General features: G+C 46.8%; 1 protein-coding gene across 1 annotated transcript in view; it reads right to left on the bottom strand.

The window, feature by feature from the left end:
- Window positions 1-5,741: 5,741 nt before the first annotated feature.
- APCDD1 (APC down-regulated 1) overlaps window positions 5,742-20,585 on the bottom strand; it is a 34,103-nt gene continuing 19,259 nt past the window's right edge. The window contains exons 4-5 of the mRNA XM_023519470.1: window positions 9,326-9,647; window positions 5,742-6,833 (exon numbers count right to left, since the gene is read on the bottom strand). Of these exons, the coding sequence (XP_023375238.1) occupies window positions 6,385-6,833; window positions 9,326-9,647 (771 nt within the window). The 3' untranslated portion in view covers window positions 5,742-6,384. The remainder of the gene's footprint in view (window positions 6,834-9,325; window positions 9,648-20,585) is intronic.

Genomic DNA, 20,585 nt, shown 5'->3' with positions numbered 1-20,585 from the left:
AAAAAAAAAAAAGAAAGTCAAAAGCAGAGAGCTCAGACAGCCAAGACCTTGGAGGGAAGAACTGGAGGGAGAGGACAGCAATTCTGTCCAATCTGCTCAGAGAAAACAGCAAAAGGAGAAAGCAGATCCAGGACAGGATCTGTGACTTTCTGGCCATCTTTCAATTCATTACAAGGGTCAGCTAAAGGTAAGAGACTTCACATTGTCTTCTTCAATTTATGTATTGTACAACAAGAACTTTGGGCTTTCAGAGTTCCTATCAGTTTCTAATTATTTTTATCATTATCATTCTCTCTAGCAACTTAGTGTTTTTTAAGTGAATTGGAAATAAAAAGTTAACTTATTGGCTCTCTGTTGTTTGGAAAAATGACCAGAAACAAAGCACAAGTGAAAAATTGGGCACAGTGCAGTGTTATCAGTGCCTACATCATTCCCTAGGGGGAAGATTGTCCAGAAATAGAAAGTATTGTTATTTTTTTTTAACCAGGCTGATCATATGAATTCATATCCAGTGCTTTATTATACTGAAAATTGCACACAAGTTCTTTGGATCTTTGGCTCAGTAATCACTTTGATGTTTTATTTATTGATGCAAAACGTACTTGCCTTTCAAGTTTGTTATCTCTCATTTCAATGGAATTTTTCAAAGTATTAAGAAACTAGCTCCACAGTTTTGTCTACTCAGTTTTGGCACAAGATTCTGAAGTGTTACCAGTGCCCCTGGGTGTTTCCTGCCATTTAGTTTCAGGCTAATAAGGAAATGCAGAAGTTGGCTAGAATCTGCTATGAATACTTTATCTAGACGTTTGTGCTGGAGCACGCTCAAAGAAGGTTCTCGAGAGAATGCATTTTATTGTACCGGGGACTTTGTTTTTTCGGCCATTGAAATGATTTGTGTTTGGAAATGAGAACTATTTTTCATTTTTGACCAAACTTTTCATGAAGTCTGAACATCCATGTTTATGAAATCCAGCTGTGACATCATTAAGTGGTTTCTACTATAAAAAAATAAAGTAGTAGTCAAAGAAGAAACAATATAAAATGCAATGTATTTTAGGGAGAAATGTCTATTCAAGTCCCTTGTCCAATCTTTTCCACAGAGTTACTTATTTGGTATTTTGTTTTGTTTCATTTTTGTTAGTTTTTTTTTGGCATTCTTTGGCATTGGAGGGGTTCCTTGTGTATTTTAGATATCAACCCCTTATCAGCTATATGGTTTACAAATATTTTCTCCCATTCTGTAAGTTGTCTCTTCGCCCTGATGATTTTTTCTTTGCTGTGAAGAAACTTTTTAGTTTGATATAGGCTCACTTATTTATTTTTGCTTTTGTTGCCTGTGCTTGGATGTCATATCCCTGAAATCATTGCCAAGACCAATGTCATGTATCTTTTTCCTGTGATTTCTACAGTTACAGGTCACATATTCAAGTCGTTCATTCATGTTAATTTCATTTTTGTATATGGTGTGATATAAGGAGGCCACTTCTATTTTTTCTATGGGGATATCCAGTTTTCCCAAAACTATTTGTTGAGGAGACTGTCCTTTCCCCTCCATGTGTATTCTTGGCAGCTCCCAGAATGAGGGTTGCCCACATGCATGTGGGTTCATTTCTGGGCTCTTCATTCTGTTCCATTGGTCTGCAAGTCTGTATTTATGCAGGTAGCTTAGCGTTTTGATTACTGCAGCTTTGCTATTTATTTTAAAATCAGAAAGAGAGATACCTTCAACTTTGTTCTTTTCCAAGACTGTTTTGGGTATTTGAGGTCCTTTCATATTTATTTTACATTTGTTTTTTCAATTTCTGTGAAAAATGTCATTGGGATTTTGATGGAGATTGCTTTGAATCTGTAGATCACTTTGGGTAGTATGGACATTTTAACAACACTAAGCCTTTCTCTCCTTGTGGAGAGTAATATCTTTCTATTTAGTTGCATCTTCTTTAATTTCTTTCATTAACACTTTCAGTGTCCAAGTCTTTTACCTCCTTAGTGAAATGTATTACTAGAATGAAAAATCAACCTAAAAGAGGAGAAAATATTTGCAAACCATTAATTTTATAAAAGGTTAAAATCCAGAATATACACGGAACTCCTACAACTCAAGAGCAAAAAAATCAAATAGTCTAATTTTAAAAACTGGTAAAAGACTTGAACAAACATTTCTCCAAAGAAGACATCAAAATGGCCAAGAGGAATATGAAAGGATGCTTAATATCAGTAATTATCAGGGAAATGCAACTCAAACCCTCAATAATCTATAACCTCACACCTGTTAGGATGGCTGTTATCAAAAAATCAAACCAAAATAAGAGATAAGTGCTGGTGAGTCTGTGAAGAAATTGGAACACTTGTGTATTGCTCATAGAACTGTAAAATGGTGTAGCTACTATAAAATAAATATGGATGTCTCTCAGAAAACTGAAATAGAATGCTTCTCGCCCTTTTGGCTAAGATCAAGTGTAGAAAACTAAAATAGAATTACAATATGATCTGGCAATCTCACTGTTGGGTAAATTCCCAAAAGGAAAGAAATTAGTAAATCAAGATGATCTCTTCCCTCTCAGGTTTGCTGTACACAATTCACAACAGTGAAGACATGGAACCACCTTTTGGAGGAAAAGGCTTTAATTTCACTAGAGAGGAAGCAAATGAATGGACAGTGAAAAGGCTGGAGCAGTTGCTTGGAGGCCAACAAGTGCCAAGGAGGGGAGAGGAGGCTGAGTTGGTCTAAGGGTCAACAGTGCTTTGAGACCAGGGCTGCAAGTCACAGCTCCCTGTGCCCACAAACTGGTGCATGCTTCTGAATTCCAAGGCAACAGCTACATGGGATTTGTTGTGGAGGGGAATTGCTCAGGTAGCTTCAGAGGGCTATGGAAGTGGTGATGTGACAGATGTCAGACACAGAGTCTCCGAAAACCACAGCCTCTGCCTTGGAATGAGAGGCCACAGTCAGACATTGCAGCCTTATTTCAAGAGCAGCAGTGCATGGAGCCAAGCAGATGTGTGCCTGTGTCCAGTGTCATGCCTCCAATGGCAATCCCCTTGGTCTCAGATAGTTTCATTTGATTGGGTGTGACTCTACTAAATGTGACTTGTCAATCTGCGTCTCAGCCAACAAAATTGGAGGCCACATTTCTGTGATTATTTTTCAAAAATAGTGTTACTTCTGCCTACTGAAACACAGGGACATGGGATTGTGACCAAAGATGGATTCCCCTGCAAGCCAAGAATACTCCTGGATCATGATAAAGAACTGAAGAATCCAGTTTTTTTAGGACAGGTAATCAGCATTCTAATGTAATAAATCTAGAACAGCAGCGGGAAACATTTGTCCAGTTGTCTTCATTTGTTCTTGACACAGAGGTATCCATGTGAAAGATGTTTGGAGTCATGGAAGCTCTGATGGCCAGTGGGCCCACAGATGTCTGCGTGGGGTTGGGAAGGTCTGTGAGTGGCCACTCTCCCACACCCCTCACCCCCCACCGACAGTAGCTTCATCCTGGGTTCTTGGGCATTTTCCTAAGGACAGTGTCCTCTGACACGTAATGAGGCGCTACCTGTCGGCTTCTATATCCCACTGCCGTGATCCCAGCATGTCAAAAAGGGAATTGTGATGTTTCTGTGCACTATGTGAGCATCATCTTTGTTTTCAGGACATATTTAAAGAGTTGGCAGAGTACAGAATGGCTCTTCTATTATCATTAAAGTGTTCCCTTCACCCCGAAACCAAAGCCTTACAGTCCATTGTTCCCACAGATTCTAGTGAGACCCTGCAGGGCTGCCAGACTCACTGAAAGGCACTGCTGAGTTGCCCTTGGGCTGCCACTAGACTGGCCCACTGCCGTGAACTGTTAGGACACTGCCGCCTGCTGGCCAGAGGCCTGGGCTACTGCTCTCCCACAGGCCTGTGGACTTGTGGCATGTCTGAACAAACTGACCTTTTGTTCTGTACCAGGTAGAGTTGGGTGTCCAGGAATTGCCTGCCCCTCAGCCCAGGATCAACTTGGATTTTATGGACTGTGAAGTCTGATTATACCCAACTTTTTTTGTTGCCCAAAGAACAATTCTTTGAGCTGAACCTTGTTAGCCTGCTACCCATAGGAGAGGGTGCCAGTCCCTGCAGCCCTGTAGTCCAGGGTGTCCCCTTCATCACTCACCACCCTGTCCAAGCCTGAGTTTCCATGTAGAACCACTGCCTCTAACTTAGCAGGAGATGTGTCAGCCCCAAACTGCATATGATGAAATATTTTAAGCCTGTTATGGAATATTCTAGGGCCAATCATGCCTTCCTCAGAGACAGCATCTTGAGCTAAAATTTCTGCTCCCCAAACCTGCATGACTCTTAGAGATCAGCCACTGTCTCTTCAAGGTGATGGGAAGTCACATAACATGGAGATCATCGTGGGACCTGGAGGCATTTAGTTTTAGAGATCTTTATTTAAGTTAACATAACCAGGATAAGATGTAATGAATGTTTGTGATATAGAAATGGGCATTCACCGAAGTGTGCCATGACTTGTGAATAAATTATATCAGTCCTTCTCTGTAATGATTTATATTATATCAGAAAGTGATATGACAATGTGAATGCCACAGCATCTTTAAGATGTATGTACACATATATACAGTGTGTACAGGTTAGTACCTATATACTTATATAGATATGCCTGCATTTGTGTGTAACATACTTTTTAAAAAGTGTGAATAGTCTTGGTGAGTGGCTTGAGAACTGGGTCATGGTTAAGTCTCTGAGGTGTTCTCTAGCAGTGAATATGGTTTTTCACATGATTTCATTATGTCCCTTATAGGTAACACTGGTGTTAATTAAATGAGATCCACTGATAAAATGTCTTTTGTGAGAGCATTTTGACATCTTTCTTTATTCAGATTGGCAGACATTAAGTTAGCATTTGCATCTTGAATGCGCCTGCTCAGTAAGCACCACTTAAAACAGAACCTGACTAGAAAGCGCTCTGGGAACTCCATGCTTCATCAGGACCTACCAGCACCAACGGGGCAGCATTTCAGAAAGTTAATTCTTATATACCAGGATACCTCCTACCCTCAATCGACTCTTGCATTTTTGCTTTCAGTTTCATCTGGGCTTTCAGGCACTCACCGTTTCCCTTCATTGGTCCCTTTTAGCAGTGGCACTTGGTGTGAGATGGTACCATTAGTGGTACTCCAAAGGAATGGGCTTCCAACCTCGGAGACCGAAGCAGACCTGTACAGGGTGACCCTGAAACTCACCGAGGGGACACTGCCAAGTCACCAGAGGAGGGACACCGAGGCTAGCTGGCATGCCCAGTGACAAGCTGGACTCACACAAAGAGGCATTGCACAGCACAGACTGACCCACGGCCTCTCCAGCAGCCAGCGTCTGTCTTCATGTGTTTCTGTGTGTTCTCTGTCTCCTGTATGTGGGGGCAGAGGTGCCAGGTGGAACGCAGCTCCCTCGACCCACCCCGTCAGTGACACTCAGGGCTCATGTCCCTTCTAAAAGGAAACTGCAATGAATGGGCACCTTTGCTGTTGTTCATGTGGCTTTTCACACTGGTGTACCTGCTCCTGTGCAGGTGGCAACAGGGTTGCTTTTGCTGTTCCCCAGGGTTGCTTTTTCTCCTCCCCTGTCTGAGGAGAAGGCCGGGAAGCTGCATGCTTTCCCCACTGCCACAAATGAGCACTTCTGCCATTTCCACAGCACTTCTTCTTTCACTAAGGTAAGCCACCTGCTGGAAAAATAGGCTAAATTACTTTGAAACTTTAATTACTGACACTTTTCTCTTTGGGCCTTTCTGAAATGCCAGCTTTGATTCCCTTCGGTTTTGCATACAGACTGTGAAAGTGGTTTAGCCGTGTGTCTTCGTGTGTACACATCTACACCCATCTTTTCTTTATTAATAAGAGGTGTCTGGGTCACAGTCCCAGATCAACTCTGCATTAAATTCCAGCCTCTACAACACAGACAGGAAAGCAGTTTCAAAGGAGAACAAGATGCAATACACAGTGAAAATTGTGGCTTGATATTTGCTTCCCCTCAATTCAACTCAGAAAAACAATAATTAGGAGGCAAAAATAAGAAGCCTTCACTCTCATCCCTGCTAAAAAAGCACACTGGCCTGAGACGCTGCTGTCTTAAAGTGCAATTACTGTTGTGAAGTTGTTCAGGCCTCAGGATCAGGCTGGATGGAGTTCAAAGCAGAAACTTCAAACACTGTGGCTGTTCATGACTGGGGCGGTGGGGAGGGAGGGAGAGGAGAAAAGGAAAGAAGGTTCTCAGGCATTCAAGTGCATCAAAAGAATAAATGTCCTTTTCTTTTGGCAAAGAAGGTCTATAAATTGTAAGGAATTCTTGCTTGTAAAAATAAAACTTTCTAAAAACTCCTATCTGAGGATGTCCCAGTACAGTAGAGTCCAAAAGCAGGCCAGCACAGCCAATGGCAGGGCCTGGCCACCGTGCACAGGGGCCTGGCCATATAGGCGGCTTCCGCTGTCTTCTGAGATGTCCTCAGCTCTGGGTGAAGAGGAGGCACACTGGACAAGGGGCATCTGGTAGGATGTAGCCCTCTTCTCTGGTCTGTCAGGGCTAGACCCATCGCTGGGCCTCTGGCCGTTGAACAGCAGGTAGCGTCCCCGGGCATCCTGTTCCATTTTGAAGATCTCATATTCTGTGTGAGGTAGTTTGATCCCAAGGGCCACACAGCCATTGGTGTGTGTCACATCCTGCTGGATGCCCACCTGCCAGGAGCCCTCGGCCCCACACTCATTCCCATTGAAGACATTGAGCAGTGAGGCTGTGGCTGCATCCATGGGGGTGACCTTCATGTGATTCACTGTGAAAGAGAGAGGATACTCTCTGACTGGGGGACCAGGAGAGAGGACACTCCATGACTGAGGTAACAAGAGAGACCATTCCCTGACTGAGAGACCAGGAGAGAGGACATTCACTGGCTGAGGGACTAGGGGAGAGGCCATAACATGACGAGGACCAGGAAAGAGGACACTCCCTGACTGAAGGACCAGGGAAGAGGCCATTCCCTGACTGGGGGACCAGGGGAAGGACACTCCCTCACTGAGAGACCAAGGGAAAGGACACTCCCTGACTGAGGAGAGGACACTGCCTAACTGAGGGACCAGGAGAGAGGACACTTCCTGATTGGAGGACCAGGTGAGAGGCCATTCCCTGACTGAGAGACCAGGAGAGAGGACAGTCCCTGACTGAGGGACTAGGAGAGAGGCCATGACCTGACTGAGGGACCAGGGGAGAGGCCATTCTTTGACTGGGCAACCAGGGGAGAGGCCATTCCCTGACTGAGGGAACAAGGGAGAGGCCATTCCCTGACTAGGGGACCAGGAGAGAGAACACTCCCTGACTGAGGGACCAGGAGAAAGGCTATTCCCTGACTAGGGGACCAGGAGAGAGGACACTCCCTGACTGAGAAACAAGGAGAGAGGACACTCCCTGAATGAGGGACCAGGGGAGATGACATTCCCTGACTGGATGACCAGGAGAGAGGACACTCCCTGACTGAGGGACCAAAAGAGATGACACTCCCTGACTGAGGGACCAAGGGAGAGGACACTCCCTGACTGAGGGACCAGAAGAGAGGACACTCCCTGACTGAGGGACCAAGGGAGAGGCCATTCCCTGACTGAGAGACCAGGAAAGAGGACACTCACTGACTGAGGGACCAGGAGAGAGGCCATTCCCTGGCTGAGGGATCAGGACACTCTCTGAATGAAGGACCAGGGGAGATGACATTCCCTGACTGAGAGACCAGGAGAGAGGACACTCACTGACTGGGGGACCAGGAGAAAGGCCATTCCCTGGCTGAGGGATCAGGAGAGAGGATACTCCCTTAATGAGGGACCAGGGGAGATGACACTCCTTAACTGAAGGACCAGGAGAGAGGACAGTCCCTGACTGAGGGACCAGGAGAGAGGACACTCCGTGACTGGGGAACTAGGAGAGAGGCCATTCTCTGACTGGGGGACCAGGGGAGATGATACCCCCTGACAGAGAGACGAGTACGGGGTACAGAAACCCACTGGGCAAATGCAAGCCTCATTCCATCTCCACAAGGTTTTCTTCTTTTCAAAAAACAATCCTGTCTATAAACCCACACACTTGGCCACAGTGTTGCTGGAGCATTTTCAGTCATCCCAAGCACTGTAGGCTGATGCACTGGTGTATAAACACCAAGCCCAGCCCACAGGGCACCGTGCTGGTGAGTGTGGGATAAACTATAGCAGAGTGCTCCCAAGGAGCTGCACTGGTGACACTGACAGTTCAGAGTGAAAAACATTTTCAGCAGAGGCCAGAATTTTGCTTTTATGAAAAGGTTTTGAAGTTTCTAAGTGTTTCAGTGTCATGCACCTAATCCTCTCACACATTGATACAGGCCCATAAAATTGGGCATTTAAAATAAGTTAGGATGCAAGCAAGAAAAATACGATGGAATTAAATAGAAGTCCCACGGCTTGTAGAAATTGCATTTGAAGGTCTTCCCAGGGAACCACATTCCATGTCTAACATGATTAGCTCTGGGGTGGAAGCAGCTAAGATTGTTAAGTTTATCAAATGCCAGTGTTTCTGAATGAACCTTCCTTCCCAAAAGGAGGGGCCAAGGTGCTCTAGGACTTAACTGGGTCGACAGAAATACTTCATGGTAATCAGCTCAAATGGTGGAATGCTGTCCCGGAGGAGTCACCAGGATCTAGGTCATCCTTTATTTATTTGGCTTGACAGGCTGATGCCAATATTACAAAGATGCTCAAACTTAAAAAAAAACAAACAAACAAAAAAATCTTCTAAAAATGGAACCACAAGACCCCCCTTGCTGATAGCCTAGTGCAGCCAATACCTTCCCTCCTTGTTCAGGAGATAAGCACCCGGTCCCACCCTTCTTCCCAAAGAAGCTTCCACCTTCACGTCTGCAGTCACCTCTTAAGTGTGGGGCAAGCTCAGGGCTAGAAACGACAGTTCCAACCTCAGAGGTGTCACTGACACCTCCTCTCATTTACTCCCTGAGAAAGCACTGGTTTCCTGGCAGTAACATCCTTGGTGGCCACACCTGACAACTGCCTGCTGTGTGGGGAGTGGCTCCTCCAGCACCAGGCCTGGGACTGAGGCTGTTCACCTTGGCCCTTGCACCAGTTAGGAAGATCTCACAGGGCATGTGGACTGCCTCGAGGCAGGAATGACTGCTGTTTCTTCCCCAGCATCTTAAGCAAGAAAGGGGGCCCTTCCCTCAGGCTCTGCCTGCATGAGAAGGTCATAGAACCGCTCATTGGCCCTTACTGGGATTCCAGGTGGGAATCTTACCTTTGAACACAAACTCTGTGCCTCCCATGACCCTGGAGGACAGCACACCACGGCTGTAGCGGCCACGGGCATAGATGGTGAAGGTGGGGTGCTTGCAGACAGGGTCTGAGTAGTGGTAGTAGTGCCCCTCCCAGGTGTTGTTGTTGTCATGGAAGATGAAATGGCGGGTGAGGAAGAGGACCTCAGGGCGCACTTCACAGCGCTGGCTCACCCACTCACCATGCAGGCCAATGGTCAGGTCGGCCTTGGGGGGCAGGATGGGTGGGTGGTGCTCATCCGACCGGTAGATGATCCGACAGGCTATGCAGGTGTGATCGTGGTGCTGCAGCCAAGAGACACACACACTCAGAGGCCCCCGTCCTTCCCCCAAAGCTGGGTGCATGTGCTTCCCTACAAGAGGGTCTCACTGGGCTGGGACTGGGCAAGGCACCAGGGCCACTATCACTTATATAACCTCCATACCCCAGAAGCAGCTGGAGCCCTGCCTGGGTGCACAGAGCAGAACATGCATGTGCACATTCACACATGCTCACTCACATGCACACGCATGCTCAATGCACTCACAGTGCACATCGACACATGCACTCATGTGCACACTCACAGTACACAGTGCATTCATATGCTCACTCACACATGCTCAGTGCACTCATGTGCTCACTCATGTGCACTCAGTGTATACTCATGTGCTCATGCACAGTGGACTCACATGTGCTCACTCAGAGTACTCACACATACTCATGCATTCACGTGCTCACTCAGTGCACTCACATGTGCTCACTCAGTGCTCACACATACACGTGCACTCACATGTGCACACTCATGTGTGTACTCACATGTGCTCACTCAGTGCAAACTCATGTGCTCACAGTGCACACTCACATGTTCGCTCATGCTCAGTGCACACTCACACATGGTCACTCACAAGTGCATCTGTTTGCCTGGCAGAATGACCTGCCTATATAGTTCACCTATGATACGAACTCTCCTTACAACTTATTACGTTTTCAGACATGTGCTGGATACTTGATTTCAAAGAGAATCACAACACTTCACATTCGTTAGGATGGTTGATAGCCAAAACCCAAACATTAAAAAGTTGATGAGGATGTGGAGAAATGGGAAACCTTGCACACTGCCAGTGAAGATATAAATGGTACATCTTCTATGGAAGATAGTAGGGTGGCTCCTCAAAAATTATGTAGAAGTGGGATCCAGCAATCCCACTTCTGGATACACTGTACACCTAAAAGGACTGACAACAGAGACTGCAGCTGATGTTCCCACACTCCCGTGTACAGCACCATTATTCACAGCTCACGTGCCCACAGACAGACAAACAGGAAAGCAAGCAGTGGTCTGTCCACCCAGTGGATATGAGTCAGCCTTACAAAGAAAGGAAATTCTGACATAGGCTCCAGCATGGATGAGCCCTGCAGACACCGTGCTAAGTGAAATTAACTAGACATACAAGGACAACTATTTATGATCCCATCTACCTGAGGTACCCAGAGGGACCACAGAGAACAATACAGACGGGTGGGTGCAGGGGTTGGGGGTGGGGACAGGGGCGTTGGTGTTTCATGGATCTGGGGGTTCTATTTGGGAAGGTGCAAAGCTCTGGAGCTGGATGGTGGTGACGGTCACACAACAATGTGAATGTATGTAATGCCATAACTTATGCTTAAAAAGTGGCTAAAACAGTAAAATTTTATGTTATGTATATTTTACCACAACTAAATATTTTTTAATTTAATTAAAAATATGGGACAAAAGACCAGCACCCTAATGGCTGAGGATGAAAGGGAGTTGTCTAATAAAGGCAGTGGGCCTTTCAAAGGAAGGGGGTGAAGCTGGAGGCCCAAAGGCAGTGAGAGCCAGAGCCCTGAGCAATGCCCACACCTACATACCTGCTGCCTGCTGGGTCTGCTGCCTCCAGCTTTGGAAGTTTTCTGGTCTCTTACTTTGCTTCTTGCTTTTCCAGCCTTAAGCAATGTACTGCGTGCAAGCCAGCTATGGCTCTGTCTTGGAGGACTGTTTGTCTTGCTGAGCCTTCTGTAACATGACAGGCTGGGGATGAGGGCAGTCCAGGTTTGTGGCACAGGAAGGTCTCCAGTGACAGAGAGTATATTTCAGAGACAGGGGCCTCATCCATGCTTTTAGCCTGGAGGGCTTTGGCCTGTTACAAAAAGCCGACTCTGGAAGTCAGGCGCTGGTTGTTGACCACTTCCCATTGCCTCACTGTTAGACTGAGGTCACAGCAAGCCAGGGCTGCTGTGCTCTGCACTTGGGGGCACCTCTCTGCTATTCTCCTACTGTGTGAAGAGGGAGGCTGTGAAGCTCACCGATCTAGCAGAACACTGGGTACTAGAAGAACATGTCCATCTCATCAGGCTGGAATGGGAAAATAGAGGAGTGCAGCTCAAGATATGGGGCCACTTGGCCACTGGGTCCGTGCCCCCCTGTGCAGGTGCAGCCCCACACCTGCTCTGTGGCTGCAAGATGGTCACTATTGGGGAGGCATTCACTTGTCCTCCAACGCTTGTTTCCTGAGGTCAAAGACCTCAAGCAGCAGGGTCTTCATGTTTCCAGTCCCCTCTGCATGTGATTTTGTTGTGGCTGGTGTTTGGCTGGACATGAGGCCTTCTTGGGGATGGGGGCAGGGAGTTGTGGTGACGGTCTCACAACAACGTGAATGTTTGAGGATAGTTCTGCCCTTGAACCATCCTCCTCTGAGAGCTAACTTGTACTGCTGATGTGCTCATCAGATAAGCTGGAAGTTGCGAGGAGAGAGGGTTTCCTCTGCTAATATGGTTCAAGGCTTGTAGACGATGGGATAAAATGGCCACAGCAGTGAGATGAGGCCAAGTTCTCAGCGTCCTGGGCGAGGGTGCATTTTCTGGCCTCTGGTTTCCTATCAAGAGTTCTGGGGCACACAGAGAAAGTGCCCTGTAGCTGTAGTGCCCTGCAGCTGTACCCAGTCTGCCCCTGTGATTCTTAGGGGACATGGAGAGGGGACAGTGCCTTCATGACGTTAGGCCCATGCTCAACTGTGACACAGATGGAGATGGCCCCGGCTAGATTCTAAGGACCACAGGTCAGTTCCTAGCCACTTCACAGCTGGTGACCTTGGGCAATTTATTTGTTTTTATTTATTTCAACTCCCTCATTTACACAGTAGTGGTCATTATACTGGTCTAACTGCTGCAAGAAATGCAAGGTGGCTCCCCCTCAGGTACCGACTGGGTACAGACACTGAGCGGACAACCTGTGTGCCACAGACGTGTCACTGTCTTCTGGATGCACACTGGGGTGAGTGACACACAAATGGAGCTAAAAGCTTCACAGAGTTGAGTAGCTTTGGCATTATGTTTTCTTAGTAAACTACTATGGGGCAAAGGTTCTAAAATTTCTACCCTAAAGGGTGGTTCTGATATTTGAAATCCAGAATGGAAGGTGAAAATGGTGGAACATGCCCAATCTGGGGTTCCTGCACAAGGCAAGCAAAACCCCCAAGTGCCAGGACCATCATGGAAATTGGCGTGATGTTCTCCTGTCACTGCCTGTTCACAAAGGCATGGAGGCCTCACAGGAGTCACCCAGCCTGCACCACAGTCAGCAGCACCTCTGCAAGAGCCCCATGGGGGTGGGGGCAGAGAGGCTGTTAGGAGCACTCAGTCGAGGTAGGAGACAGAGACATGTGATCTCTAAACTGCTCCATTTGTAGCTCATTGCTGCAGCGAGACACTGCCACAGGCCCTCAAAGGCCTGAGATGGGCAGCCCCACTTACTTACACTGACCCCAACCCGCTTCCTGCCACTCCCCCCAACTGGGTTTGCTATCTGTAATTTGGGAGTTTAAAAACATCAACTGTGATTCCTTCAGCCTCAAACACCACTATTGATTCAGGAAGCTGCTTAGATGGGGGCCAGGAGGAAGGGAAACAAGTCAGGTCTAGCAAGAGTTGCTACTGGAATGTCCCCAGGAGCAACCACTGTACAGCTCAGACAAGGAGAAGACAGGAGGGGAGGTGGGCACAGCATCACCCGGGCAGTTTCAAAGCAGTGCCATACTGAGGGGGCTGAGCTGGGTGCCCGTTCCAGCTAATGCTTCCTGAGAACAGCTGGGCTGGGGCCTGAGCTCCAGGACGAGGAGCTGGTGGAACTTGGCCCCTCCAGGTGAGTGACAGCCCTGGGCTGAAGTGTTTCTGTGTGACAGCAGAGAAGAGGAGGACAGAAGGTTCTGGGGGAAGAGGCTTGTTTTCCATCAGTTGGGTCTGTTGGCATTGAGGGTGGGCATAGGGAGCGGGAGGATCCTTGTTCTCAGGTATTGGTCTTGCTAAATTCTGAAACTAGTTTTTTGTTTTATTGTGATAAGAAATACATAACATAGAGTTTGCCATCTCAACCAGTTTTAAGTGGCTTCCCCCTGTTGTGGAACCATCCCCACCGTCCCTCGCCCCAAACCCCTTTATACTCCTCAACTGTAACTCTGTACCTATTAAAAAATAGTCCCCCATGCCCAGTCCCTGGCAGCCGCCATTCTACTGTCTTCATGGGTGACCTCTGATGAGTGGAAGCTGAGGAGTCGTAAACTGTTGGCCTTTATTTCACTGAGCATGAGCTCCTTAAGCTTCATGCGTGTCTGAGTTTCCATCCTTTCAAAGGCTGAACAATATTGCCTCATGTGCACCTGTCACATTGTGTTTACCCGTTTACTCTCAATAGACACTTAGGTTGCTTCTACCTTTCTGCTACTATGGATAATGCTGCCATCACCAGGGGTATACGCCAATCTGTTCCAGTCCCTGCTCTTAATTCTTTTGGGTATATATCCAGAAACGGAACAGCTGTGTCATATAAGAATCTTACATTTATTTTTTTGAGGGACCACTCAAGAAAAGTGAGTTTCTGCAGTGGCTACAGAATTTTACATTCCTACCAGCAATGCACAGGGATTCCAATTTCTCCACATCCTCATTGACACCTGGTATTTTCCGGTTGTTATTGTTTTCTTTTCTTTTTTTGTAATAGCCATCCTAACAGGTAACTTGGCATCCCACTGTGGTTTTGATTTTCCAATGATTAGTGATGCTGAACATCTTTCCATGTTCCTACAGATAATTTGAAAATCCAAGCCCTTCTCTTGGGGACTTTCAAATTATTTTGCTTCTGTTGTCATTGGCTAGTTACTTTTTCAAACAACTCTTTAGCTGTCATTAGAGCTAAAAACAAAGATGTCACAAGTGGGGGTAATATTTTGGCCTTGTGGATACTGTCAACAGGGAACAGGTTTAGCCATGGTTATACGAGGAGACACCTGTTTTGTAGACAGGTTTTTTTAAAAAAATCATTTGTGCTCCTAATTCTCATAATCTTTGGCTTGAATCAAAATTACAGGTATAACCAGAGGGAAGTAGAAATTAAAAGCTCTACGTTGTATTTGTAAAATGCCTTCTCTTTTCTAAGATGCTTTTTTTAAATAGTATCCTCCCAAGATGAATAAGTGGGAAGAGCAGATAATAAGACATACAGTCTTATTAAAACTAACGAATGGTTTGGACTCCACAGTATCACTTGCTTTATAAAATCACTCTCTTCAGATCTGTGCTCTGATACACGATTCTCTCTTGAGACTTGTCCTCCCCCAGGCTCCAACTTGGCACCCTTTCCCTGAATCTCAGAAAGGGCTATTTAAAGTCAAGAAGAGTTTCTGTGCACAGATAGTTTGAAGGTTAAAGCAGAGGAACCAGAGAGTGTTTCCTTGTTGCTATTCTTTATACTCACTATAAAAAGCTTTAATTCAGAAGTAGGGGGTAAATAAAGATCCCTGTACAGTTAGACTCAGAAAAGAAAAAAAAATTAAACTTACCCTAAAAACAAACAAAAAAACCCTTACATAGTATAAGTGAGCAGTGTTCTGGGCAAGAAGTGGGGCTTTGCCTGCTCTGCCCTCTGATTCCTGCCCATCTCCCTGGTAGCAAGTTCAATAACTACAGCTGCACTTGCAGGACACTGGAGTCTGGGGGCTGCAGTCCATTGTCTCTTGAAGCTTTACTTTGTCCCCCCAAGATACCACAGGGACACCACAGGTTACAGATGCAACCAAGGTGGGAGGAGAGGAAATCACTCAGTTCAGAGAACTTACAAACCAAAGGCAGAATTAGGACCCCGATTTGGCCTCAGGGACGCTGAGCACCACTTCCTGCCTTGAGCTGCCCCTTGGGTAGGGGGGCAGGGGTGGTCCTGTAAAGAACAAACAGTCCCCTATCAAGGACTCCACCCCAGGAAAAGGTCTTCTCCCTGTTGACTGATGGGGATTCTCCAGGCTTTCTCCTGTTCCCTGTCAATATTTATTTCTGGAGAGCCGGTTCATCAACATTTGCTGACAGTATCCACTTTTTTTCACTGTCTTCCCAGAATGGAAGAAATGACTTGATGGGATCCTCGTTCACAGTAGGCTAGATAAAACACACATCTTCAGAAACAGCATTTCTAGGGCTAACAGGTTTTGTTCAAGGAGGAGGAGAACTGGGAATAGATGATGGAAATAAAACACCATGAAGGTTTCTAGAAAGAGACTTGCTGTGGCTAATGGCCCTTGTCAAAAGCTTTCTTGAAAAGTACAGTTTCCCATGAGTTTGATTAAGTATCTGCTGTGGACAATATTGTAGGCACAGCCTTCTCAGGGCCTACCTATGGCTGGCAAGTTCTCTGAGGCCAAGACCACAAAGTCCAGGAAGACCTGAGCATGAGGCAGATGTGACAAGGTCTTCATGGACATGTAGACTGATACAAAGCTGTCTCTGCACACCCAAGAGGTGAAAACAGGAGCCACCATCCGTCGCACATGAGCAGTGTTCAGACACTGTGGGAGGGACCGCAGAGTGCTTCTCTGCTCTTGGATTCTAGGAGCTTATGGACTCAGCTCATTTTGGTCACTTAAAGGGAACTTGGGTACCTCCACTTTCAGAAAGCATTAGGGGGAACTGCTGTCCACCCACACTATGTCCCTTTAACTGTAGCTTTAGGTTACAGTTGACTGGCTAACTGTCCTGTGGGAATGGACTGAATGTTTTTGTCCCCTCAGAATCCTATGTGAAGTCCTAACCCCTAACATGAGGGAATTAGGAGGCTGGGCCTTTGGAAGGTGACTAGGTATAAGTGTGGAGCCCTCACAAGTGGGATTAGTGCCCTTATCAAAGAGATCTGAGGGCTCCATGGTTCCCTCCCTACCACATGGGGACACAATGGAATCAGAGTCTATAGTCTGAAGAGGGCCCTGATAGCATCTCACCACACTGGTGCATGAGCTGGGCTTCCGGCCTCTGTGAGCATTAAGAAATAAGCACCTATTGTTTCTGAGTCCCAACATCTATGGTGCTTCATGGCACAACCCTGCATGGACTGCAACACCCACTCCCAGCAAGCAGCGCCATAACGAGCTACAGAACACGGGTTCAGTGCAGCCAGCCACCCTGTCAGGAGGTGAGCATGTGTTCAGGGCACAGGGAGCTCAGAGGGACTCAGAGAGCCTCAGGGAGACCCTGCACAGCAACCCACAGCCAATTACAGATACTCGGGAGGGGGCCTGTGCCTCAAGAAAGGTGAGGGGCTGATTCCCACACGTGGAGTTGGCTGCTGAAGCTCAGGGAAGCAAATCTCAGCCAAACACTCTTCTGCATCCTGCCTGTGTCAGAAGGGCCTTTTGGTGGGTCCCCTGCAGCAATATTATACATCTAGAAATGCCTTTCTAAAAAATTTAGAATCTAAGAAATGAGCTGGCAAAGGCTTTTCTCGTTTTAGGAAACATTCGTGACAATACAAAGATCACTTTGCTTCCACCTTGCCCAGATGTACAATTGCTACAGACGCAATGGCTGGATAAAAAAGACCATAAGAAGTTGGGTCTTTAGGACAAATGACGTTAAGAATGGCTTCTAAAGAGAATTTTTATTTATCTTTACCTGGTGGATTGCTTCCTCCACTCTTACATATTTTGATCGATTTAAATATTTAAAGTACACTACTTCTAATAATCAAATTAAATCTGCTATAAACCCAGTGCCCCCCCGCCCCCAGTCTGATCCATCCTCCTTCCCTCTCCCCACAGGGAGCCAACACTCCGCCTCCCATAGTAAGGACTTATAAAGTGTACTTTGCAAGAGACTGATTTCCTGCTTTTGCAGGCTTTGGTTGCATCCTCTTGACTTTCTTGCCTTTTAAGGGATGAAATGTTTACCACTTTGATTGTCCCTAACAACAAATATTTCCTGGTCTACTAGCTCCTTAAATAAAGCAACCTTGCATGCTGTTTATCTGATAGAATACTCTGGAGTCAAGAAACATCACAAGCTGTTTCTGCAATAAAAGTGTATGCCAGCAGCCATGTGGGCCCACAGTCGCCAAGCCTTGGCCCCAGTAAAATGTCCACTAAAGCAAAGCTTCCAGGGCTGAGACCCTCACCAGCTCCATTTTGTCCACAGGAATCACAACATTTGTTGGCTCTGAGTGAACACCTGGGCTCTGGGGCACAGTCACAGTTGTCTTTGGGGCCCCTCTGCACACAGGACTGGCTTTTGAAACTGTTTTAGGCCATGACTCCTTGAGTCTCTGGTCCTCTGCCATTTCTTGTACCTCCCATCACCTCTGCAAATCCTGCTGCCCTCCCTACACTAGCACACAGAGGGGGGCCTAGAATTCCTCTGTAAGCACCTGGCTCCTTCCATGCCCCACGACCCCCATCAACCACCTACCCACCCAGCCCGAGCTTAGCCCACACAACACATGCATAAGGAGCCCCCTCCTTCCTGCAGAGCCATCTCCTTCAGTGGGACTGAAAAGTCCACTGTCCAAGGCCATTTGACCCACTGTCCCTCTGGTGTCACAGCTATAGGGAAGTCCCATGGTTAACAAATACTGTCAAGGCTCTCAAAACCGAACGCAGCACACAGCTCAGAGCTCCTATGGATCTGAAGAGACAACGTGCACAAGAGTCTCTTTTCTCACTCTGCTCAGCTCCCCTCACAGCCTGCTGCTTTTCTTCCCCATGTGCAGTTCCCCTGCTGAACATGTGCTAGGACTGAATATTTAAGATACTCGGCTTGGGGAGAGCTGTCTGGTTTTCAGACAGCCCCTTTGATTTACAACCCTGTGGTTAAATCAGTGCAGGATTTTGGAGAAAAACCAATTCCATTTGCTTACAAGTCCAATCCCAAGGCTTTGGCATTTCTAACAACCCGGGCGATTATTTGCTTTTAATAACCATTTGATTCCATCACTGAGAGAAGGAACTTCGCTGCCACCCCTCCCACTGCACATTTCTAAGGAATCTAGGCAGAGGGGAAGGGCTGTCTTGATGTTAAACTCCACTCAGGCAAAGCATCTTCTTTCAGGGCTATTTTAAACTGTCTGGATTTTTTTTTTAATGAAGAGTAGCCAATAGCATCCTAAAAGAACCCTTGCAGCACACCTGAATCTTTTCAAACATGACTTATTTGCCAGAGGACTCTGAACCTCACCGCAAAGCTGCATAAAGCTTAAAAAACAAGCTGATTTAAAGTTTCTATTTCTATACGGTGTCCTGTTTCTAGAGGGGCTGAGACTCACCAGGGTTTCAGACTCAATTTAGCATTTAGACTAATTTTCAGCCAGGTCTCTGTGGACCAGCAATTAGGCAAAGCAATGAGTTCAAAGGAGGAGGTTCCAGCCTCCCTTGGGCTCTCCCAGCCTGTGTCCCCGTCCTGACCAGGCAACCACCACCAGCTCAGACAACTGCTGCCACTGAGCCCTTGTGGGCACGCAGTGCTCAGCGTCTGGAAAGACATCAACGGCCAACTGCATTTATTCCTTCCCTTAGCTGTCCTGGGGAAGGATCTAAAAACTTCCTGAAGACTCCACTGTGCACTGCAGGCCAAGAGGTACAAGCAAGGAACAAGAGAAGAATGGGCCCTTTCAGCTCCTGGAACTGCACAGCCTTCGACTGACCCCCCCAGCCATCCCGAGGGGCAGTGGGGCCGGGCTCTGGAAGCCTAGGTCCTCCTCCCAGATGGACCACCACCTCCATTTGTGACCACAGCATCCCTCTGAGCCTCAGAGTCCTAGCCAGCATTTTTGTTTTTTAAATTAAATTTTGTGTAGTGATTGTGTTAGGTGATATAAGATCACAGCACCAAATGTAAGAAGTACAAAAAGTGAAATGGTCTATATAGTTCCCTTCCTCATAGGCCATCAGGAAGTACCTTCCAGAAACATCTGCTTCCTTTGTAAGCTCATCGTCTCCTTTCATTATGAGTTTTATACGAACAGGATCATATTATTCATGCTATCCCATACCTTCCTTCTCCCCCACCCCACTTAACAGTATGTCCTGAATAATATCCAAGGTTCTGAGGTTCTTTACATCCTGAATAGTTCTGGAATCAGGGAATCGGGCCTAGACTTTAAAGAGGGTTTTTTTGGTTTTTTTTTTGAGATAGAGTCTCACTTTGTTGCCCTTGGTAGAGTGCAGTGACGTCACAGCTCATAGCAATCTCCAGCTCTTGGGCTTACGCGATTCTCTTGCCTCAGCCTCCCAAGTAGCTGGGACTACAGGCGCCTGCCAGAACGCCTGGCTATTTTTTTGTTGCAGTTTGGCAGGATGGGGTTTGAACCCGCCACCCTCAGTATATGGGGCTGGCGACCTACTCACTGAGCCACAGGCACTGATGACAGGAAAAGAACTAGATTCCAGGATTGGTTATTAGTCCCAAAGTCCATATTCTTGCCAATTTATCCAAATGGTATTAAAAAAAATTCTGAAAAGGTCAGCTTTACAACTGCCATCCTTAATTCCCATGCCCATATTTAATGTAACTTTCATTTTCAAGACATTTTTCCTCTAGGAGCCACAGACAGGGTCTGTTTAAGACAGAGGGACACTGATGGAAATGAAAAATCCCTCCGCTTAGCCTCAAGGGTGAGAGAGAGAGAGAAGGAGCTGCAAGCCTTAGGGATGCCCTGTTAAACTGCACAGAGGCAGGTAAGGAAAGAAAGGTGGCTATAGCCAATCCCTCCATCAGGACCTAAAGAACTTAAGGATCAAAAAGCAGGTGGAACCAGAACATGAGTGAGTGCCAAGAACCAGGCTGGGGTCGGGTATGGAGCCACCTGCCTCCTTGGGGACCGTGTAGCCTCCCAGCCTCCCCTCTGCACACTGCCTGGCCTTTCTCACTCCTCCCCTCTGCACACTGCCTGGCCTCCCTCTCCACCTCCCCTCTGCACG

Source organism: Otolemur garnettii, unplaced genomic scaffold (assembly GCF_000181295.1).
Source record: "Otolemur garnettii isolate 467f Iridium unplaced genomic scaffold, OtoGar3 scaffold00176, whole genome shotgun sequence".
In the NCBI taxonomy this organism is placed as follows: domain Eukaryota; kingdom Metazoa; phylum Chordata; class Mammalia; order Primates; family Galagidae; genus Otolemur; species Otolemur garnettii.
This window is presented reverse-complemented; position numbering and strand designations above follow the sequence as displayed.